This window comes from Ranitomeya imitator, chromosome 1, assembly GCF_032444005.1.
Source record: "Ranitomeya imitator isolate aRanImi1 chromosome 1, aRanImi1.pri, whole genome shotgun sequence".
Classification (NCBI taxonomy): domain Eukaryota; kingdom Metazoa; phylum Chordata; class Amphibia; order Anura; family Dendrobatidae; genus Ranitomeya; species Ranitomeya imitator.
The window spans coordinates 1033602309-1033627416 of NC_091282.1; the positions used below are offsets into that span (position 1 = coordinate 1033602309).

At 44.1% G+C, this 25108-nt stretch overlaps 1 protein-coding gene across 1 annotated transcript in view; it reads left to right on the top strand.

Moving 5' to 3' along the window:
* ARHGAP10 (Rho GTPase activating protein 10) overlaps nucleotides 1–25108 on the top strand; it is a 392295-nt gene that overhangs the window by 103302 nt on the left and 263885 nt on the right. The window contains exons 2-5 of the mRNA XM_069744044.1: nucleotides 4625–4720; nucleotides 4809–4870; nucleotides 5877–5948; nucleotides 9922–10023. Coding sequence (XP_069600145.1) covers nucleotides 4625–4720; nucleotides 4809–4870; nucleotides 5877–5948; nucleotides 9922–10023 — 332 coding nt within the window. The remainder of the gene's footprint in view (nucleotides 1–4624; nucleotides 4721–4808; nucleotides 4871–5876; nucleotides 5949–9921; nucleotides 10024–25108) is intronic.

A 25108-nucleotide genomic window follows, 5' to 3' on the forward strand; every position in this document is an offset into this window, starting at 1 on the left:
TTGTATATAGCCTTTGAACTCTTCTGGCTTTTCAGTTGCCAGTGTGGAAATTGCAAGATTACAAGTATTTGCCCCCTTCCTGATTTCCTGTTCTTTTGCATGTTTGTCACACTTAAATGTTTCAGATCACCAAACAAATGTAAGGCTAGGGTCACATTGCGTTAGTGCAACCCGTTTAGCGCTAGCGGGTTGCGCTAACGCAATGTTTTTACTGTGGCCGCGTCCCGGGGTCGCGGTAACGTCCCCGCTCTCGCAGATCCCCGATCTGCGAGAGCGGGGAACGGACCGCGGGCGCGCCTCGGACGCTGCAAGCAGCGTCCGCGGCGCGCCAGGAAACACCGGCGCGTCGCTGGCGCGTGCCGAACATGGCACGCGCTAGTGCTGCGCGTTCCCATTGCCGTGAATGGGCGTGCTAACGGACGCGTTGCACGGCGTTAATTTCGCCGTGCAACGCTGTCCTTTAAGCGTGTTCCCATAACGCAATAGGAACCCAGCCTAAATATTAGACAAGGATAAAACAAGTAAACACAACATGTGTTTTTAAATGAAGGTCTTTGTTATTAAGGGAGAAAGAAATCCAAACCTACAGGGCCTGTGTGAAAAAGTGAGTATGTACCGTAACAATTTTTTTGTTTTAATTCTTTTTTTTTTTTTTTTTTAACAGGGATATGTGCCCACACTGCTAAATACTGCGTGGGCTACATGGCTGCTATATACTACGTGGGCAGTACTATATACTACATGGCTGCTATATACTACGTGGACAGTACTATATATACTACATGGCTGCTATATACTACGTGGGCAGTACTGTATACTACATGGCTGCTATATACTACGTGGGCAGTACTATATACTACATGGCTGCTATATACTACGTGGGCAGTACTGTATACTACATGGCTGCTATATACTACGTGGGCAGTACTATATACTACATGGCTGCTATATACTACGTGGGCAGTACTGTATACTACATGGCTGCTATATACTACGTGGGCAGTACTGTATACTACATGGCTGCTATATACTACGTGGGCAGTACTATATACTACATGGCTGCTATATACTACGTGGGCAGTACTATATGCTACATGGCTGCTATATACTACGTGGGCAGTACTATATACTACATGGCTGCTATATACTACGTGGGCAGTACTATATACTACATGGCTGCTATATACTACGTGGACAGTACTATATATACTACATGGCTGCTATATACTACGTGGACAGTACTATATATACTACATGGCTGCTATATACTACATGGCTGCTATATACTACGTGGGCAGTGTTATATACTACATGGCTGCTATATACTACGTGGGCAGTACTATATACTACATGGCTGCTATATACTACGTGGGCAGTACTATATGCTACATGGCTGCTATATACTACGTGGGCAGTACTATATACTACATGGCTGCTATATACTACGTGGGCAGTACTATATACTACATGGCTGCTATATACTACGTGGACAGTACTATATATACTACATGGCTGCTATATACTACGTGGACAGTACTATATATACTACATGGCTGCTATATACTACATGGCTGCTATATACTACGTGGGCAGTGTTATATACTACATGGCTGCTATATACTACGTGGGCAGTACTATATACTACATGGCTGCTATATACTACGTTGGCAGTTCTATATACTACATGGCTGCTGTATACTACGTGGCCTGTGTTAGATACTGCGTGGGCTGCGTTATATACAACGCATCGTGTATTCTACAATATGTATGTATGTAGCAGCCACATACTATATAGCACAGGCCACGTACTATTTGTATGCTATATACTATACTACATGGCTCCTATATACTACGTGGCCTGTGCTATATAGTATGTGGCTGCTATATACATACCTATTCTAGAATACCCGATGCGTTAGAATCGGGCCACCATCTAGTGTAACATAAAAGGCTGATTGAAACAGTAGGTCATTTCCTGATGATGGCTTCCCTTTAAGGCTATGTGCACAGGTAGGAAAAGAGGTGCAGAATTTTCTGCACAAAATCCGCATCTCCTGGCAGAATCCGCAGTTGCGGATTTGCCGTAGATTTTGTGCTGTTTTTATGCGGATTTTGTGCGATTTTTGCCACTGCGTATTTTTAACATGGAGGGGTGCAGAAACGCTGCAGATCCGCACAAAAGTGACATGCACTTCTTTGAAATCCGCAGCAATTCTGCACTGATTTTTCTGCACCATCTGCACATCTATTTTTTAACCCCATTGATTTACATTGTACTGTACATCACAGTGCGGATCTGCAGCGTTTCTGGATAAATTACTGTCTTGTCCGCACCTGAGCTCTGATCCCGTCATGCAAGAGGATCAGAGCACAGATGCAAGACACTCGTCTCACGCTCGCAGCAGAGCCGAGGGTCATTGGCATATCACATCCGGTGCCATGCGCTGGCGTGACTCCGGCCTAAGTCTGTTTAGTTTAGCAGGGGCAAACGCAATCAGATTTTGAAGAGGTTGCCCGAGTAGTGGACAACTCCTGTATGGACTCATGGAGCTAGTGTTCTCCTTTAATGCCGCACCCAGGAAATGCTTTTTGTTCCAGTGCAATTACATAAAACTCTCTAAATCAATTCAACCTTTGGCACGGGCAGCTGTTGCTTTCTACGTCTACCATTATTATTATTTGGCAGCTTCACAGGATTTTTTAGGTATTTTTTTTTTTTATGAATCAATTTTTTTAACCTCTTGCGTCCCTGTGTCCTTTTTATAGATTGTTCAGAATATTTAAAAGTGCAGCTTTATTTATAGAATGGCGCTCGAGTCTGTGAACTTATATATAGCCTGATGTAATTTAGAAGGTTGTAAATTTGTTGCTTACTTGAAACCAGATCTGGTCTTCTTCAGAACCTGTCAGAAGTGCTGTCTGGTATGAGAAGCGGGCGTTATGCTATTGGTTTTGCACTCACAGTATATGCACAGCAGAGATTCCAGTTTCCTTGAGTAAAACAATGTAATGATTCTGGGCAAAATTTGTGCCTGCTCCTGTGGTTTAGTATTGACTTTGTGGTTTTGAATTGTTAGAAAATTACCTTTTTTGGAAGATTTACTGTACTAGAGATGTCTGACTGAGCAGAATAATTCAACCAGATTTTAGTAACATTTGCTGAACTAGCTTTTATTATTTTGCTTTTTTTGGTAACCTTTTCATATTTGCCAAGTTCTTTAAGGGGTTGTCCGATTGTTAAAGGAGTTCTCTGGGAATGTATTTCTTTAAAGGGTTGTCCAGGCTTGCGGTTCACGTCTGCAGTCACTGAATGTGCATATTTCCGGGCAAATCCGACTAGACTTGTCTGGCCTCACTCAGTTCACTTGTATTGAATGAGGCCGCACATGTCTAGTCGGCATGTGACTTTGTATATGCAAATCGCATACTTGCAATCGCTGGCCATCATCAGAGAATCCTGACGGCATGCAGTGTGCACACTGTGAGGATTCACAAGTTTACAACCATTTAGTGAGTGCAGACTTGAACCCTGAGCTTTAACAACTCCTTTAAGATAATCGAAAGAACTGGTTCCCACCATCCGCTGCTCCAGCAACGCCTCTCTGCCACGATTCCCGTCATTGTTTTTATAAGTTGTAGCATAGATGGTCCGACTATATCACACCTGACCACTACATCCACTCGCTGAGCTCAGCTACTCCACCAGTGTGGATGGCACTATATGTTGAAGAAACTGGCCATATTCATGAAAACTCCTTTAAAGAAATTAAAGACCTCCCCCTCTTCCATTACAAATACCCAAGATGAAGTTGCTCTTTAAATATAAAACTACTTTGTAAGGTACTTGAAGACACAAGACCAAAAACACTGTTGTAAAAAAAAAAAAAAAAAATTCACAGTAATAAGCAAGTGCTAGTAAAAAGATGGAAAAAACCCCCAGGGTATTTAGTTGATATGTTTTTTGCAAAAAATGTATTCTAAGCTGCTCCACCAAACGTCAAGGTATACCCATATAGAGCAGGCCTAGCTGATGTATGTAATCCCTATCTGATGTATTTAAAACCTGATCATCTGTATAGTACCTGTATAAGCAGGGTTCAGAGAGGGAATGTCCATGTGGACATGCTAAATGGAACAGCTTTTAGACACAAGAGAACAATGATGGAAACAGTAACACTGTACTAGGTACAAGGTACTTGTATTACGTTCTCTAAATACTTTTAGTCACTCTGCTTTCAAATTCCGAGTTGCCAAGTATGGGTTGTTTTCATGTTTCCATGATTTGCCCATGATCCAAATCTCAGACTATTATGGGCTCCACTGAAGGCAACCAAACCGTGTGTCTTTGAATGTGCAGGAACAAACGGAGGTAAGGATGACTGGTATATACCGTAAAAGGATTCATAATTGTAATCAAATAGCAAATATGTATACATCTCTGACCATTACATAGGCAGCCATTCCACACACCTCCCAAATTAGCGCTTTACTTGACTCCATTTTTTAAGACAAGGAAAGTATGTGGATCCCTTACTCAGGATAGCAATTCACTACCATAAAAAACTACAACATTGGGTGTTGGATTGCATGTTCTTCTTGTGACCGATTTCTTTTCTGTTTTCAGGTCTATCGACGGCTCAGAGAAAGTTTGCCCATTCACTAAGAGACTTCAAGTTTGAATTCATCGGCGATGCAGAAACGGATGACGAGAGATGTATCGGTATGGTCATCCTACTTTATCCTTTGGCCTATGCAAATGTCTTTGTGGCGAATTGGATGGTTGACTTTGACCTAATATTGTATTGCAGATGCATCTCTCCAGGAGTTTTCTAATTTTTTACGAAACCTTGAAGAGCAGAGAGAGATAATGGTGAGATTTAAGGCTTTTAGGGAAAATAACTATATTTTATGACTGATCTTAGAATACTGTAGTTCTTCTTTTGGTTGTTATTCCTACCAGAATGACGTGACTTAATATCGTCTTCCTGTTTAGTTTGAATTGAAAAATAAAAATGTCCAGTCTAACAGGTTGAAAAATCTGACACAATAGCATCCTCTGTATAGAAAATAGAAAGAAGGGAAGGAAATTCTCAGCTACAGGATATGTCAGATGATGCTCCTTATTAATTGTGTAAAGGGATAATGAGGAAAATTCTAGAAGAAAATATATTTAAAAAAGAGGGTATGGAGAAATAATGTAAGTGCTTGAAAGTTTGTGAACTCTTCAGAATTTTCCATATCTCTGCCGCCGAAATTTGATCTAAAACTACTTCAGATTTTCACACAAGTCCTAAAAGTGGATAAAGAGAACAAAATCAAACAAATGAGTGAAAAACACGTTCTCCAATAACACAACACTCATCTACTCTTTTTGCAGCTAGAGATGTACTTATGGCCTATTTTAAAGAGGTTTGTTTTTTGTGTTTGGTGAATTTTACATGGAGGAGTCCCTCAGCCACGAGGCGGCAGCATTAGACCTTTTAAACCAGGGGTTATCACGCTTTCCCTTGGGTGAGCCTTACTATAATTTTTACTTTTTGGCGCCATTTTGTGCGCTCTTTACCTGCACAGCTTTTTTCTTAATGCCATGGTATTGGCAGCATGGATTGGGCAGTGTGTATCATCTGTCAGGTTCACTTTATTACACCTAGAATTGCGGGTCTGGTTTGTCTGAAAGCATGAAATACTTGTGGACCAACAGTTATAGGGTTAAGAACGATTGCAGTTTCTGTTAGGATAAGTCTGGATTATACAAGGAAATGGAGCAATAAATGAGTTTATATTTTAGCTTAAGTAGAGGGCTTTGTAATGCATTCTGATTATTTTAACACTCTGGATTCACATACTTCCGCTCTGACTCTTTCACTTTTCATTAGGCGTTAAGTGTAAATGAAACTCTGATCAAACCCTTGGAGCGGTTTCGGAAAGAGCAGCTCGGAGCTGTTAAGGTAAGGGGGATCACCATTTTCCTGTTATTCGTGGTCTCATTTTGCTTGTATAGATCTGTAGGACTCAGTAGTATATTCTGCAAGATTAGCTTGACTCCACCATTAAGCTCCTAAGCACCAGCCTCTTCTCCCAGTCTGTCTCCAGGATTCTCATCCCTTGAAACCAAGTACTAAAAACTTTTACATAATATATTTTATTTATAGGCATTTAAGTACTTGTTTTCAGTGCTCTCAGGCCCCCCTTTAACAATCCCCTGAGAATTTTTCATTTTTGCATCTTATATACAGTAATTCTCCAGGTCGCTGCTATTACGGCAATACCAAATGTATAAGGATTTTTAATCTTAATTAAAAAACAAAATTCAGAACTTTTTATAGAAAAAAAAGAAGTTTGGAGGGTTGCCATTTTCTGAGATGCATAACTGCATTTTTGTTTTAATTTAATCAGATTATTTTAATTTAAACAAAACCACTTTACATACAGTTTTCCTTTTATCAAAACAAGTAAAATGAACTATTGACTTGGTCTTTAATTAGTGATTATCATTGGATTTGTACATATAGATGGAAATTAATCAAAAACAATAAGACAGCAGGTATGGGTATTAAGTAATCTTTGAGCAAAAATAATAATCGGCCTCCTAATTAAGAGCTAATTCTCATTAATTGTTGTATCATAGGGTTCTAGTTTAGATTTTTCCCTCTTTTCTTTTTGCTTCAAGGCCTGTGTGTAAGGCTAGGTTCACATTGCGTTAGTGCAATCCGTTTCGCGCAAATGCTAACGGAATGCGCTAACGCAATGTCCAAAAAGGGATTGCGTTTGGCGATCCCGCTAGCGCAGATGCCCGATCTGCGCTATCGAAGAACGGACCCTGAACGCTGCAAGCAGCGTTCGAGGGCCGTCCGAAAATAACGGGACATCGCTGACGCCAAAAATGGCATACGTTAGCGATCCGTTAGCACATTGCGGTCAATGGGTGCGCTAACGGATCCGTTACATAGCGTTAATTGCGACAATTGCGCCATGTAACGGATTTCGTAAGCGGACACCCACTAACGCAATGTGAACCCAGCCTAAGAGGAGGGAGAATAGACAGGAACGCTCCCACTTAGATTATAGGAAGGCAAATTGATAATGAGCAACCAAGGTCCCGACATCGATTCCCACACACACACCTTTCTAATCTGAAACACTCCTCTCTCCATAAATAGAACATTAAGTAATTTTGTTCTTGGGTTCTATTAAGGTTGGAGGGTTTGAATTTAGTCAAGTAACTTCATTTTCCTGCCCACATAGCTGAGTAAAGGCTTGTACTTTGTGTTCTGATCCCTTTTTTTTGGTTTTATTGTACGGTTTACATAATCTTAGGTTTTGACAGATGGGACTTTTTCTTACTCAACAGTACCAAATACGTTGCTTTTTTTTTTTTTTAAATTATTTTTATTTTTGAAATGAGGATGGAGTGTGATAAATAAAAAATATGTATATAATTATATAAATGTTCTGCCCTCGACCCTCCCTTTTTCTTAAATTTTCAATAGTGGACAATCAGTTAATGAATTGGGTGTGGGGTGCAGCTTAAGATCACGGACAGCACACTGATGCCGTCAGTTTGCAATCCCATGTGCTGTCTAGTTTTAACATTGGAAAGAGTAATAGAAGATTTGCTTTTTTTCCCATAACATACTGTGACTTTGGATGTGACCTGTCACGCTGCCAAAGTTTGCGATGTGTTGCTGCTACCTCACAGTGCAATACATGTGCGGAAACTGTGACCGCTACAACCCAGTGGCCGTAAATCTAACGTGGTTGAACTTGCTTGTCCTGATTGCCGTACCCTTAGGATTACAATGCGACCCCAATAACTTGTATTACACTGCGATACAGAAGGAACGTTGGTCACGGGACAAGTGTCACTGCCAAAGTCACGTTTGAGAGATCGTTTTGGTTGAAATCCTCTGTTTCAATCAAGATTAGAATAATGAATGGCTCAATTTCTATATACCGTATACAAAAATTATTTTTAATATATTTTTTTTTATAGCCGCTTTGCTAGCATTAATGTCATTCTTGTGTGTGCTTGTTTTATGTGCTTCCAAGGAAACAAATTGCTTATTACATTATGAAGCTTACAGGCCAAGCCGTTATACAAGTGAGGGCTTCAATAACATTACAAAGTAGTGTATTTTAAGATAAATATTTTCATAGCATTCTGCTTGGATGGGGGGCTGCCTGAGGTCCTTATCCAAAAAAGGAATTCTGGAACAACTTGTATTTCAAGATCCTTGGAGACCGATCAGCTATTGTTTGGCAGCTCTGTCACAAGATAATGACTGGAATATTCTGTGCAAAAATAACTTTCATTATCCATTCAGATGGAATTTTTATATAAGTGTGTGTGTATATAGTATGTGTATGTATGCATTACTATGAAGGTGGCCATTGTGACTGATGTTCTGTTAACAGCATTGAGAGATCTGATCTACAGCAGTCACATACACAAATAAAGATGTTGACTGAAGTAGTGTTCTGGGAATGCTTTGTGATCTGTGCAGAGCTCCATGTACAGGGAGGGGGAGGAAGTGAGCTGTGACCATTCCCAGTTATGTAAGCGGGGTCCTCTCTTAGCTATTCAGTAACTTGGCAGACATTTTTTAACCACAAAACACTACAATCATTCTTAAACTTTAGAGTTGGTAAAAACATTTACATTGTCAGATTCTGTAAGCATACAAAGGAAATGGTAACGCCCAGTTGTCAACTTTTATTGTTATTTTTTCAGGGAGCTGTACCACTGAAATGGCACAACATAGTAGCTCTTTGGGCACTGCAAGCTCCATAATACTGAGGAGGGATAAGGATTCTCTGTAGGAAAAATACTTGTACATGGGAATAAGACTATTCAGCATTAGATCAATGCAGTGAGAGATGGTGAATGGAAGTTCTGTCCACACAGGGCGTCTGCTCATCTTTATTATGCTCAAGAAAAATAAACGCAAAGGTCCCGATTCATCAATGGATTCACACCAGGAAAGTGTTGCAAAAAGACTCAGAAAAGTTGCGAAATGTTACGACTTTTGTCATTTTCATGTCAGTTTCTGCCAGCTCCGCCAAAATGGTGCTGGGATCAGGAGTAACATTTCTGGTAAGGGGTATGGCACGAATAAGTTGCACCTAATTCATTAAGTAGCCTGCACCTCGTAATAAATTCAGATCATCTTATTCCCGCATGACCCTCATTAAGATCGCTGTACGAAACCTCAATCTTAAAGGGAACCTGTCACCAGGAATAACGCTGTTAACCTGCAGATATGGGGTTAATCTGCAGGGTAACAGTGCTATTATGCGGTCTATACCGATTTTGGAATTTTGTTCTCAAGCCTTTAATATGCCTTAAAAACCACACAGAAGACACACTTGTATAATTATTGAAAAATAAAAAGAAATTAGGCTGACATTTTTGGTTCATGTTTTTTTTTTTTTTTCTTATGCAAAACCATTCAAAATGAACAGGAAATGTAAAGAGAGGGCTTCAATTTCTTTCTGCTGAATCTTTGGCTATACAAAAAAAAATGGACCAAAACTGTATCGTGTGATTTCAGCCTAAGGCTTTGTGCATACGTTGTCGTCTCCAGCCGGACCGCCAGGAAAATGAACATAATGCGCAGCAGTCTGGAAACGGTATTGCTGTGCCCATGGCTTTGTAAAACTACAGGTTTCTTATAGGCAGATTGTATGTGATCTAAAGCTCCGGCCTAGCACACATACATGTATGACACTTCTGGATGTTCAAGGGTTCATCCGAATGAGAGACTTGCTGATACTCCTGGCTGTCCACTCTCCTCTTCTACGCTATGCAGATAATAAACTTGCAGATCATAATCAGAGAAAACCATAAAAAGATAAAAGAATTTGCGCAGTACATGGACATATGTGATCAAAGATAATAACGTATTTATAATTTGTACACAGGAAGAAAAGAAGAAGTTTGATAAAGAAACAGACAAGAACTACAGCAATCTAGATAAACACGTGAGCATGTCGTCAAAGAAGAAAGAGCCGCAGTTACAGGAGGTAAGGCCACGTTACCGCATGGCTGCCCATTTCTTTGTGCCTCTGACACCTTTATCTAGCGGAGGCCTAAATCCTCTGCTGCTTGGCCAGAATACCAATAATTGCTAATACCGGTTTGTAAAGATAATTACCGTGTGCACAATATGCAATGCATGCGTGATCCACACCAGTGTGCAGAATCACTGGTGGAATAGTGAATACACATTGGTTCACTTTGCCACGGACACAACGTTGGCCAAAATCGGGCATAAACTCCTATGTGGCAGCCAGCGGAGGTGTAATTATTGGCTAATGCTGCTTATATGTGACAAGCATGCAAGGCCTCCTACATGTCTGTGTTTGGGTCTCCTAAATCCTGTAGACATCTATAGGGCCATTCTATGTGGGGGGGGATTCTGGCTTGCTCCAGTGCATCACTGTACCTTTTTTATATAGATTAATGAATATTGTACAGCACCGGCTGCTGCCCGTTATCTCGCACTTTCACATCCTGCATGAAGTAATATGCCGGCATATCATTTGTGTGCTGATGTAATGTTTCAGCAACAACCAGGTATACATGTAGTCACACCACGACTTCTCCGTACGTTGCAGAGCTGCACAGTGTACGAGTGTCCAGCACGGCGTCCTGTACTTGGTTCTTAAATTGAGAAAAAGATCAATGCATAGAAACCTTAGTTAGCCATTAAAAGATATCAACCACCGAGGACTCTCAATTCTAAATATTTTTCTATCTACTGGCTAACACGGTACCAAGATATATATCTTTCCTGTAGAAACCTGTGCACACTCGTAAAATTAAACGTATTTTTATTGTCACAGAGAAGCACATACAAGTTTGAAAACAAGTAATAAAGATATGTTTTCTACTTTTAAGAGTGTGCACAGGTTTCTATGCTTTGGTCTTTTTCTCAATTTGTGTATAGCTTCTCTCCATGCATTCTGTTTCACCTTGGTTACTATTCCTATATATTATCAATTGAATTGTGGTGCACCCGATATTACATTTCCTATACTTGGTTCATGACTCAGATCAGCATTTCAATGGAATTTGTGACCTACTTTGTGTATTTCTGATAGAGAGGTCGGAGCAGTTGTTGATTTGTGCACAACATTTCTAGATCTTATAACCTTGCACATGCCCAGAACTGCCGGCTGTTGGATCTCAAGGAGGACATGTAATCCCCATCTGCAGCCCCTGAAATAAAGCGACTGTATATCAGACCTCCTAAATGACGAGCTATACCCCAGACCTTCTGCACTTTTATAAACATATTGGCTCAACCCAGTATGCAAAAATCAAATCCCCTCTAAACTGCAGACCCCGTATCAGAATCTGTCTGCCAAATAACACCTCAAAACTATCATCTTTACTGCAACTACATGGACCACCGCCCTCCTCGGGATTCTCTTTACAGACCTAATAGGAGGCGGAGGATGAGGAGGATGATGACGATGCACAGCCTGTGCTGTATGGGGTAGACCAGGCAGGGCGAGCTTAAAAGGGAGTCAGTGTGATGGATTTTGACTACCAAACCAAGAGCTGCATCAGCTTCAGAGTCAATGTCCGGGTAGACCGGTGGAGCTATCAAGGTCAAACAGGAACAGCTGTGGAGCGTTGGAGTATTTGCTGAGCGTGGGACCACCATTGTGACACCTGAACAGTTGTTTTTGGTTTGTTTTTGCACAATGCAATATTGGTTGTCACAAAGATATGTTTTGAAGTTCCATAAGCCATTCTGTTAGAAGCCTTAAACCATCTGACAGTCCCCCATTTAAGAGAATCTCTCCAAGTTTTTGCTATCTAATCTGAGAGCAGCATGATGTAGGGGTAGATGACCTTAATTCCAGCGATTGGCACTTAATGGGCGGCTTTCTGTGGGTTTGATAAAATCCCTGTTTTCTCTACTGCAAATCTACCATTTTTCTGAATGCTCCGCTCTGTATAACCCTGCCCATACCACTGATTGGTAGCTTTCGGCCTATGCACAGTGTTTATAGAAAGTTGCCAATCAGCGAGATTGTACAGAGCTCATGAATATGGAGGACTACATGTCAGCCGGTTTACTAGTCCTATAATGATGATCTGCTGATAGAACAGTTGTTTTTATCAAAGCTACAGCAAACAATGCAGTGAGTGAGTGACCCATCGCTGGAATCCAGGTCTCGGTCTCTACATTATGCTGCCATGGAGTAGCAAAAACCTGCTGATGGAATCCCTTAAAAGCTCAGGTAACATAGTTATAGTTTATAGATTTAGTTGAAGGAAGATGTTAAGTCCATCTAGTTCAACCCATAGCCTAACCTAACATGCCCTAACATGTTGATCCAGAGGAAGGCAAAAAAAAAACCATGTGGCAAGAGTAAGCTCCACTTTGGGGAAAAAAATTCCTTCCCGTCTCCACATACTTCAAATTGGGAATTTCTGGTCTATGCCATCAGTGTATTTCATTTGATGCCAAGAGACTCTGCCCCCCCCTCTGTGACCAGAGGCATTATGTGGTACGTAGCCAGCAATAAGGGAACCGTATCAGACTGGGAGAAGGAATCCATATAGCAGACATCCTAAACCTGCCGAGCACAAGAACCTCTACATCATTCTTTAATAATTGTCAGTGCTGCACTATATAGTCTGCTTTAACCATGGAACACATTAGGGTATCAGGTTTGGGAGGAAAGAGTGTTCAGGGGTGTAAGTCCAGGTAGTCATGGATGATGGTCATTCTTCTGTCCATGGGTAACGTGCTGTGGGGATTCTCTGCTATTAATGGATGTTGGTTATCTTGCTGGTTGAAATACTGAAAACACATATGTTTTTCTTGGCCGTCTTTCATTCTCTAGAGAAGCTATTTTCAAACGGCTTTGCTTCTTCCAAAGGGACTACTAAAAAGGAATGTATGAGAAAATGAGCGAAGGCTGTGTTCCTGGCCTCTTAGACAAGGTCGTGTCACCAGAGAAAAGAGAGAATCCGCCATTTTTCTGGTCTCCCAGCACTGGAAATAGTTTCCACAAAAACTTCCTGATCTTCAAATGAGAAACAGAAAAGTAGCAAAGTTCGTATAACGTCAAATGACTTCACGTGTCTCGCCATTGCACCTCAGGAGAGTTTGTAGCCAGGAGCCGAGCTCGGTGACGGGGAGGGTTCACATTTCAATTTGATTACTACATAAAAAGCAGAGTCACTCCTGACAGGACTGCCGGGAGAGAGCGCGAGGGTCCGGCGTACAACGTCCTAGACATGTCTGGTTTCTCTACACACTGGTACAGAAACATCTGCCCATCATTTTTTTTTATTTAAATAGATTTTTATTGAGAATAAACATGAACATTACATTTTATGCATTTTCCAATATATTACAAAGTTTCTTCATTTTCCAAACCCCCAACAATCCCAACTAACCCCAAACCTCCCCCTTCCATGACAGCTCCTTCCCAATTATATTTTATTACCAGTATTGATGGCTCTTTGAGCCGCTTGACTCACTTATGACCGCTTATTCCTATAACAATCTCCCCCCTTCAAAGGCCCTCATCCTCCCATTTCCCATACCTACTCATCCCAGCTCGAGCCACGGAGACCACATTTTGTCAAACATTTCTGTTTTCCCACGTCTTTTGTAGACCCCCTTTTCCAGATTGAGACCATGTTTAACATATTTCAGGAATTAACCCCTTGTAGGCGGCTCCTCCTTAATCCAATTCCTTGCCATCACCTTCCGAGCCATATATAATAGCCTAGCTATTGCTATCTTCCAGGTGTTATCCACTCTAATTTCCTCCACATATCCCAGTAGGCACACCATCGGATCTCTTGGCACTCTGCATTTATACGCCCCTTCCACACGGCTCAGTACTACCAGCCAAAAAGCAACCAGTCTTGGACATGTCCACATCATGTGGTATATTCCTGCATTCTCAGTCCTACATCTCGGACATTCAGAGTCAGCACGCAACCCTGCTCTATGTAACACTTCCGGTGATTTATAGACTCTGTGCAAGATGTACAGCTGCGATAGTCTATACGGCTCGCTTAGTGACACTCGTGGAACCCACTCCAACACCGACTCCCAGGTTTCATTCTCCATTGGGCCTAAATCTCTTTCCCACTTAGCTCTCGCTTTTAGAGGGAAATCCAGCAAATATGCATGCAGTAGGTCCTTATAGAGGGTGGAAATGACTCCCCTTGTGGACCCATCCCCACACACGTATTCCAAAACTATGTCCTCTTGGATCCTGATACCATCGCCCTTGTTTTGAGCTCTAAAAGCATGCTTCATCTGGGCATATTGATACTCCCCAGTCGGTCTCAATCCAAACTCCCCCTGCAGCTGCGAAAAGGATTTTAACACTCGTTGTTGAATTATCTGAGCAACAAAATAGATTCCTTTAGCCTGCCACTCTGTCAGCACTCCCAGAGCCGCAAACTCTACCAAATTATTATTAAGCCATATCGGTGTAAATTTGGTCAGTCCCATAACCCCCCGAATCTGTCGCAGTCTGGTCCATAGTTTACGTATCAAAAACATAGTTGGATACCTTTTCCCCAATACGCCCAAGGAGCCATCCTCCAGACACTGCACCACCGGTCGTCGGTTTGTCACCCCCTCCATCAAGTGTTGTACTGCACTGGAGGACGCCTCCCGCGCCAAGCCCTTCAAATGCTGACTTTGGGCTGCAAGAAAATATAACTCAGGGTTGGGCAAAGCCAACCCTCCATCTTCCTTGGGTCGCTGAAGCGTCTCCAGGCTAATACGCGGGTATTGCCTCCCCCATATCAGGCTTCTAAAAAGAGCATTAATCTGCCGGAATTTCCCACGTGGAATCCAAACTGGCGCATTATGGAGGACGTAGAGTATTTTGGGCATCAGAACCATTTTAATAAGATTAACCCTACCCACCACCGATAGGTGTAACTTGTTCCACGCATCTACTTTTGCCTTATGCACGCCCATGAATGGAGTCAAATTCCTACACAAAAACTCCGTAACAGGCATCGAGATCCATATTCCCAGGTATTTAAAAAGGGATGCCACCTTAAGCCGCCCCTCTCCCAATGGCTCACTCCCATTCTCCTCCACCCCATCCACATCAAAGAGGACCAATTTATCCCAGTTTATCCTCAGCCCCGACAAGGCTCCAAATTTCTCAATGATCTCGATGGCCCCTTTCAAGGCGTCATCCGGGTCCGCCAGGAACAGTAAAATGTCGTCCGCATATAGCGCAATCTTCTCCTCAACACTCCCATATCTGAACCCAGGGACCTCATCCGACTGTCGAATCTTGGCGGCCAGTGGCTCCACAGCTAGAGCAAACAGAAGGGGCGACAGTGGGCATCCCTGCCTCGTACCTCTGGCCAACTTTATAGGCTGAGAAGGTTCCCCATTCACTCTGATTCTAGCTGTCGGTAATGAATATAGCAGTTGAATCCAAGACACAAACTGCGGTCCAATACCCATACACTTCAACACCCGCCAGAGATATCCCCACTCCACACTATCAAACGCCTTATGGGCATCCAAGGACGCAACAACCCTCTGGCCACAATTATCAGACTTCAGCTGCAGATTCATATACAGCCTCCGCAGATTAACCGTTGTAGACCTGTCAGGCATAAAGCCGGACTGATCCGAATGTACAAGGTTAGTAATGACACTGGACAAACGGGAAGCTAACACCCTGGCCAAGAGCTTGACATCGATGGTTAACAGAGAGATTGGGCGATATGACTCAGGTTTCCCCAGATCCTTATCCTCCTTCGGAATAACCACTATAATGGCTTCCCTCATAGATGCTGGGAGATACCCCTGGCACCCAGCCTCCTCCAGTGCTAGCTTTAATCTGGGAATCAACACCTCCCCTAGGCTTTTATAGATTTCGGCTGGTAACCCATTGACTCCAGGTGCCTTCCCATTGACCATAGACTTCAGCGCCCGACTCAGTCCTCCTCAGTGATAGGGGCATCGAGGCTCACCCTATCCTCCTCACTCAATTTCGGGAGACCCAGACTCTCCAGGAAAGTCTCTGTATCTCCGACTGACTCATTGACCCTGGAGGAATATAAGTCCGCGTAAAAGTCCGCAAAGACCTTTATAATTTCAGGTGTTTCAGATATCCTGCTCCCCCCATCCGAAACCAACGAGTGTACATATGAGGTACTACGCTGAGCAGAAGCTACCACCGATAGCATGTGACCCACTGTTTCTCCCTCCTGAAAATAAGTCACCCTTTGAAACTCCCGCTTCCTTTCAGCTTTTCCCAGCAGAATCTTCTCCATATGAGTTTGCGCTGTTCTCAACCTTTTTCCTGCCTCGGAAGTCCCCAACACTAACATCTCGTCCTCTGCAGCCTTCAACTCCTCCACCGCCGCTCTCTCTGCCTCCCTCGTCTTCCGCTTACACCTACTAATGTCTCTAAATAGTAGCCCTCTCAGGTACGCTTTCATTGCATCCCAAACAGTTAGAGCATCTGTACTCCCATCATTTAAAGCAAAGAATTCCATCACCTCCTTCCCTATACTTTCCAAGTCAATACTATGTAACCAGTTGGGATGGATCTTCCATTCTCTCCCGCCTACGGTTCGTGTCCCCAACAACCTAACCTCCACCTCAATTGGACTGTGGTCTGAAAGGGCCCTCGGCAGATAATGCACCTCCCCCACCATTGTGTCCATCAGACAGTTACCCAGCGCCATATCAATTCTGGACAGCGTAGCATGAGCCGGTGAGTAGCACGAGTACCCTCTCTCCCCAACATGTCTAACTCTCCATAGATCAATCATGCCTATTTCACGCACATAGGTACCAAATGTTGTAATGTGCCCCTCCGACCTGTTCTGGGTGTTCTTATTTTTATCCCAAAAGTCTTCACAAATATTGTTCAAATCCCCAATAATTAAAAGTATTAGCGGTCCCCATCGTTCCACCTTCTCCAACACCTCCCTAATCTTCTTACTTGAATATGGTTGTGGAATATACATTGCCGCGACACACACTCTCACTCCATATAATATACACTGTATCACCACGTACTGACCCTCAGCATCCACGCATACCTTCACCTCTTCATACTGCACTCCCACCGGCACCAACACTGACACACCGCTTGAGTACGTCGAAAAGGTAGAGTGATACCCTTTCTGAATCCATCGTCTATTTAGTACGTCCACCTTCTCCCGTATCAAGTGCGTCTCTAGCAAGCATATCATAGAGGCCCGTTGATCCTTCGCATACTGCAAGCTCGCAGCTCTCCTAGACTTATCCGCCAGACCTCTCACATTCCAACTCAATATCTTAAAGCGGTCCCCTATTATGTGACTTATCATCTTTAGTTATGTCGTTACTCCCAGTTCTGAGCTGGCTAACTTCCCTCCCATCCCTTACCCCCTACCCCACCTCCCCTATACCCCCCCCCAATACTATACATTCTGCCTCTTATCAAGAGTGGGGCACCATCACCCATTGGGAACACTCTTGTTAACGTAACCTTCTCCTTCCGCCTCCCGCTACCGTTTATAACAGAATTCGGCGCAATTCTTAAAAGAATAAAATATTTCAACATGTATTAAATTACAACTGCAAGAAACTAAGTAAACTTTTAGTACGCTGCACCCCCTTCCTCCCTCGTACTTCTCCGCCGTTTCAGCACTCCCAGTGCGTTCCCTGAATAATGCCCAGCACCACTCTCAAACCTTCACATCACAATTACCAATGTACTATCAATCAATCTCTTTTCCTTTTTAAAAAAGTAAAGTACCTCCCGACCGACCCACCCCGTATTTTCAATCTCCTTTCCCTTTAAGCTTTTTAGCATTGAGATCTATCCACTGGGTAGCGTCCTCCGGCGTCTGGAAAAAATGAATCTTATCCAACGCCACCACTCTCAGTCGTGCTGGAAACATCATGGAGTATTGCACTCCCAGTTCCCTCAATCGTCTCTTGATACCCGTGAACATCATCCGTTGTTTCTGTACCAGGGCGGAATAGTCAGGGTAGATAGCAATTCTTTGACCTCCAATTGTCAAATCCGTCACGTCTCTAGCCTTCCTCAGGATAATGTCTCTGTCTCTGTAGTTTTGGATTTTGGCAAGCATGGTACGGGGACTTGCTCCAGGGACAGGTGGTTTCGGTGGGACCCTGTGGGCTCTTTCTACCGCAAATACTTTTGTCAGTGCTGCATCACCAAAAGTCTCAAGGAGCCAGCTTTCAATATACTCCGTGGGATTCCTCCCCTCAGTTTTTTCAGGGATACCCACTATACGAATGTTATTTCTTCTGGACGTATTCTCCAGATCCTCATTTTTTGCAGCTAGCTCCGATATTGCTCGAGTAAACTTCTTCTCCGCTTTCTGCAGCTGCACTATATGATCTTCTGCAGTGCTCACTCTTTCCTCCACAGCCTCCACACGTTTGTCAATCTTCTGCATGGCTGCATTTATCTGGGCTGTATCCCCTTTGACCTCCTGTAGCTACTGGGTCAGGGATTGTTTGCATGATGACACCAGTGCAAAAACGTCTCTAAGGGTGGGCTCTGCTCCTGGCACCTTATCTTCAGATCCCCCTACTACCACTGCCATGCCACTATTCCTGCTCCCCTGCTGTACCTCTTGCTCCTCTGCTGGGCTTTCCTCCTCCCCTTCTGTGTCCGTGTCTGCTCCAGCGTCCTCCTCTGCTTTTTCTGCGTTCCCTGCGGCCTCCACTCTAGCAAACTGCTGGAGCTTTGCCGCCGCCGCCATTCGCTTCTGGCATGCAGCGTTCTCCTTTTCCGCCTTCTCCCTGGCGTCGGCGCCATCTTGGCCGGTCCCAGCCTCGCCGGCTCCGGCGTCTCTTTGCCTCCTCCTGGTCATATTTGCTGACCTCGGGGCCACCGCTGTTCACCGCCGCACTCCCGGGACTCTCCTGCAGCCGGTAAGCACCACAAATCGCCGCTCAGCTGCGGCTTATAAGGATAACGGCAATATTAGCAGCGGGAGCGCTCTGCCGCACGTCCGCTCACATGGACATTCAGGCCACGCCCCTCCAAACATCTGCCCATCATTGAAGCTTCAAAGATAGGCAGGAGAAGACCACATGGTCCGGATGTTCTGTACTTATATGCTTTGTCTTTATTTTTTTTTTTTATGTCTGTATTCCAGGTAAGGGAAAATCACTTAATGTGGATATTCGGCCCACATCTCTAGGAAATTGTATTAATTACTGTTTGTGAGGCTGCAATCACATGGCCATATTATCGGTTCGAGTTTTGTCTTAAAAGGACAGTACTCCATTGTTACCAATGTTACTCCTTAGGGCTACTTAGATGACCTTTTTTTTTTTTTCAGTGATCAAATGTCCGTATGAAAAAATGGCAGTAGTATTCTTCATATGTTTCGGATGAGATTTGCTTATTGAAGTGTTATTGGTGCGCTAAAAAAATATTGCATCCCAAACGAGTTAACCGTATAGCATTCCATTTTTACAAACACATTGTATTTGTACGTGTAAAGTTTAATAGCTCCTGATGTATAATAGTGAATGACAGAACAGATGCGTATTTCTACGGCAATTCAGATCGCCCTTGTCAGCGCTGTTCTCTGACCGTTCCCATACTGCAGTTAGTTCTGATGAAGGTCTAAACAGACTGAAACCTTACGTTGTGGATTGCCACTTAAATCTATTATATGTTCAAACAATCCTGAGTGGCAGGCTTATTGCTACCAGATGAAAAATCATACTTTTTTTCAGTCATATAGCACATCAGAGTAGTAGCTTTCTATTTTGTTAGTGGATTCTTGGCTCCAGCAAAGCTGCAGTTGTTATCTGACAGTACAGTTCTTTGTTTCCTGTCATAGTGGGGGTTCTCCAACGTGGAACACGCTACCAGCTTACCATGAGGTCTTTATGGTCCAAGAATATGAGCACTGGTAGAGGTGGTCTTCAGGACACCCTTATTTTACTGAAATATTAGGCTGGTTATTATTTATTTATATAGCACCATTAATTCATGGTGCTGTACATGAGAAGGGGTTACATCAAAATACAAATATCACTTACAGTAAACAAAACTAACAATGGCAGACTGGTACAGAGGGAAGAGGACCCTGCCCTTGCGGGCTTACATTCTACAGAATTATGGGGAAGGAGACAGTAGGTCGAGGGTTGCAGTAGCTCCAATGGTGTTGAGGTGGCCATGTGGTCTTTACAGGCTGTAAGCTTCCTTGAAGAGGTGGGTTTTCAGGATTCTTTTGAAGGATCCAAAAGTAGTGGATAACTGGATGTGTTGGGGCACTGAATTCCAGAGGATGGGTGATATTCTGGAGAAGTCTTGGAGGTGATTGAGTGAGGAGCGAATAAGCGTGGAGGAGAGGAGGAGGTCTTGGGAGGACCGGAGATTACGTGAGGGAAGATATTGAGAGATTAGTGTGGAAATATACGGAGGAGAAAGGTTATGGATGGCTTTGTAGGTCAGTATTAGTAATTTAAACTGGATACGCTGGGAAATTGGGAGCCAGTGAAGGGATTTGCAAAGAGGTGAAGCAGGAGTGTAGCAAGGAGAGAGATTAATTAGTCGGGCAGCAGAGTTAAGGATGGACTGGAGGGGTGCGAGAGTGTTAGAAGGTAGGCCACAGAGGAGTATGTTGCAGTAGTCGAGGCGGGAGATGATTAGGGCATGCACAAGCATTTTGGTAGAGTGTGGGTTGAGGAAAGGACGGATTCTGGAAATATTTTTGAGCTCGAGGCGTCAGGAGGTGGCGAGAGTGTGGATGTGCGGTTTGAAGGACAGGGCAGAGTCAAGGGTTACTCCGAGGCAGCGGATTTTGGGGACAGGGGAAAGTGTGATTTCATTTATTTTGATAGATCAGGTAGGGAAGATATGCGTGATGGAGGAAAGATAATTTGTTCAGATTTGTCCACATTGAGCTTGAGGAAGCGAGAGGAGAAGGAGGATATGGCTGATAGACACTCTGAGATTTTGGAGAGCAGAGAGGTGACATCTGGGCCAGAGAGGTAGATCTGAGTGTCATCGGCATAGAGATGGTACTGGAAGCCATAGGACCTTATGAGTTGTCCCAGGCCGAGTGTTTAGATTGAGAAGAGTAAAGGTCCTAGGACAGAGCCTTGGGGGACTCCAACAGAGAGAGGGCGAGATGAAGAGGTAGTATGGGAGTAGGAAACGCTAAATGTGCGGTTGGCAAGGTATGAGGAGATCTAAGATAGGGCAAGGTCTTTGACCCCAAAGGAAGACAGGATCTGTAGTAGGAGGCAGTTGTCAACTGTGTCGAAGGCAGAGGACAGGTCTAGGAGGAGGAGTATAGAGAATTGTCTGTTAGCTTTGGCTGTAAGTCGTTAGTAATTTTGGTCAGGGCAGTCTCAGTGGAATGGTGGGGACGGAAGCCAGATTGTAGGTTGTTGAAGAGAGAGTTAGATGCAAAGTGAGAGGAAAGTTCAGCATGGATATGCTGCTGAAAGAGTTTAGAAGCAAATGGGAGAAAAGATATGGGGCGATAGCTGGACATACCGCTTGGGTCAAGGGATGGCTTTTTGAGGATAGGTGTGATTGTGGCATGTTTGAAGGCAGAGGGGAAGGTACCAGAAGTTGGTGAAAGGTTGAAGAGATGGGTTGGGGATTAGATTAGTGTGGTGGTAAGGTTGGGGAGGAGGTGGGATGGGATGGGGTCAAGTGCACAAGTGGTGAGGTGTGATTTGGAGAGAAGATGAGCAAGCTCCCCTTTAGAGATTTTGGAGAGTGAAGTTATGAGGTTTGGGCATTGGTATCTCATACAAAGGGGTTGTGGTGGTTGGACAACAAAGACTTGCCTTGTTTGGTCTATCTTATTTTTGAAGTGCGTGGCAAAGTCCTCGGCAACGATTAGGGAACTCTGAGGGGGCAGTGGAGGGCGGAGGAGGGAGTTAAAAGTGTTGAACAACTATTTGGGGTAGTGGGATAAGGAAGATACGAGGGATGTGAAGTAGGCCTGTTTAGCTGAGATGAGAGCTGATTTGAATGTCAGTGTTGCTTGTTTGGCTACTTTAACACTAGCGTCGTTCGACGCACCTCACAATGCGTCGTTTTGAAGAAAAAACGCATCCTGCAAAGTTGCCTTCAGGATGCGTTTTTTCTCCATAGACTTTCATTAGCGACGCATTGCGACGGATTGCCACAAGTTGCATCCGACATGTTTTTGCAGTCCGTCGGGACAAAAAAACGTTGCTTGCAACTCCGCCTCCTCCTCCCCGGACCTTACAATATTGTAAAACTGCATCCGCTGCCCCCGTTGTGCTTTTACTTCACAGCATGCGTCGGTACGTCGGCCCGACGCACTGCGACAGGCCTGTACCGACGCTAGTGTGAAAGTAGCCTTTGAGTGCAGTGAAATCTTGTGAATGCGTTTTCTTCCAACGCCGTTCTGCAATTCTGGATACTTGACGAAGCTTTTTAGTGATGCTATTGTGCCAGGGTTGACCGTGTCAATAGCTGATTTAAGAGTGGCATTGTAGAAAGCAGTGGCAGTGTCTGTGTCGTGGAGTGAGGATATAGAGGACAGTGGTAGGATAAAGTCAGTGTGTTGGTGTCTAGGTGTGTGAGGGTCCTGCGTGGGTGTGCATGGTGCTGGACATGGGTGACAGGTGAGGACAGGGATGAGAAAGTGAGTAGATGGTGGTCAGAGGGAGAGGGGAGGTTGTGAAGTTGGATAAGGAGCATAAACGGGTGAAGACCAGGTCTAATGTGTGTCCGTCTGTGTGGGTGGCTGAGGAGGACCACTGAGTAAGTCCAAAGGATGAAGTAAGGGACAGGAGTTTGGAGGCTGCTGACTGGTGGGTGTCAATGGGGATGTTGAAGTCACCCATGATGATGGTGGGAATGTCAGCAGACAGAAAGTGAAGGAGCCAGGTGGAGAATTGGTCAATAAAGGCAGTGGTCGGGCCTGGAGGTCGGTATATGATGGCCATTTGGAGGTTGTAGGGGGAGTAGATGCGGACTGAGTGGACTTCAAAAGAGGGGAGGATAAGGGAGGGTAGAGGTGGGATTGGGTTAAAGGTACAGTTGGAAGAACGGACAAGGCCCACTCCTCCACCATGTTTGTTGCCAGGGCGAGGAGTGTGGGTGAAGTGGAGGCCACCGTAACATAGTGCAGCAGGGGAGGCTGTGTCAGAGGGTGTCAGCCATGTTTCGGTGATGCCCAGAAAGAAAAGATTACGAGAGGTAAAGAGGTCGTGAATCACGTGGAGTTTATTGCAGATGGAGCGGGCATTCCATAGTGATCCAGGGAGAGGGTGCAGGGGGGTGGGCGTCATGGGCACGGATTTGAGGTGGGCAAAATTTTGGGTGTTTATATTGGGTTGGGAGCGATAATAGGGGGTAGTAATAGGAGGCATGAGCTGTGGGGGCCCAGGGTTGGGAGATATGTCTCCAGCAGTGAGGAGAAGCAGAGAGATACAGAGCAGGTGGGAGAAAGAGAGTGGGCGGCTTGTTTTGTGTTTTCATTAGGAGAGATCTGCGGTTGAGGAGCAGGTCAGCAGAGGAGGTCAGGTGGGGAGGCAGGAGGGAAGGAGAGATTATTACTTCGTTAGGGGGTGCTGGGGTTTGAGGATAGCGAAGGAGAGTGAGGAGTAAGGGAGCCAAAACTGTTAGAGCGTATGTCAGCATGATGAGAATAAGTGTGGCGGAAAGGGAATGAAATTTAGTACATTTATTAACAGTGCTTAGTCTTACCTTCTGTTCACTTCTGGCTCATTTCTGGCATATTTCTGCTATCCTATTTGCTGTTATCCTTCTAGATACAGACCAAGGTCCAGACAGACCTATGTCTCTGAATTTATAACAAGCTGAGTGCTCATGAAATAGGCCAGGTGTGATCAGGAGGGAGGGGCAGCAGGAAGACTGGTCACAGACACAGGAGGGGATTCATTAGAAGTCAGAAGGGAAAATGCAAGGGGAAATAGATCCAAATGGAAAGATAAAGCCAAACTGTGTATTGGCATCAAGGAATTAAAATGAGAAAACATACAGGGGAAGGGGAAAAAAAAAATCATAGCAGCAAGCAGACCTACCAGGAAGGAATAGCACGGTGAGGAAGATCAGGAAAGTTGGGTGATGATGATGGGATTGGGGTAGCAGCCAGCGGACATACCAGGAAGGAATAGCACGGTGAGGATGATCAGGAAAGTTGGGTGATGGTGATGGGATTGGGGTTTTACATTTGCGGATGGAGGTGCTGCGGAGGGCTTCGTACGTCCTCCGTGAAGCACCGCCGCACCTCCTCCAGTCAGCTCTGCCTACGTCAGCATGCTTCCTGCGTACCCTATCTTTACCATTAGGCACGCAGGCCATGCCGATGTATACGGATGCCTTCGTATGTGTCGTTATGATGGTGCGGTGACCTGTGCCGACACATGCATACGGAGGCATCCACATACATCGGCATGGCCTGCGCACCTAATGGTAAAGACAGGGTAAGCACGCCGGCGTAGGCGGAGCTGACCGGAGGACTTCATGGAGGACGTACGCAGCCCTCCATCCGCAAATGTGAAACCAGCCTTAGCCATTTCTGATTTCTCTAATTACCGTGCTGCATGGTCATTTCAGTCAGTGGAATATTATTGTTCATGGCACAGTAAAATTCCTATTCCTCCAGAACCAAAAGCATCAGATAAGTTAAATTAATAATTATTGTTCAATATCTGAAAATGATAAAAATGTGAATAAGATTTACTTGTAAGGGTGGATAATATTTAGGAAGGCAGATCAGGAGATGCTGCTGAAAACTTTATTTTTTAATTAGAATGTCCTAATTTCTGGTTTTGTGAAATTACCCTATATATCAATTTATATTCCAAGTTTATGCTAGAGATAAAAGGGCATTCCAATAAGAAGTATAGGTGATAACAATTGATGAGCGTATATACTCGTTACTTGAGATTTCTCGAGCACGCTCGGGTGTCCTCCCGAGTATTTTTTAGTTCTCGGAGATTTCCTTTTCATCGCCGCAGCTGAATGATTTGATCTGTTAGCCGGCATAAGTGTGGGGATTCCCTAGCAACCAGGCAACCCCCACATGTACTTATGCTAGCTAACAGATGTAAATCATTCAGCTGCGGCAAGAAAAACT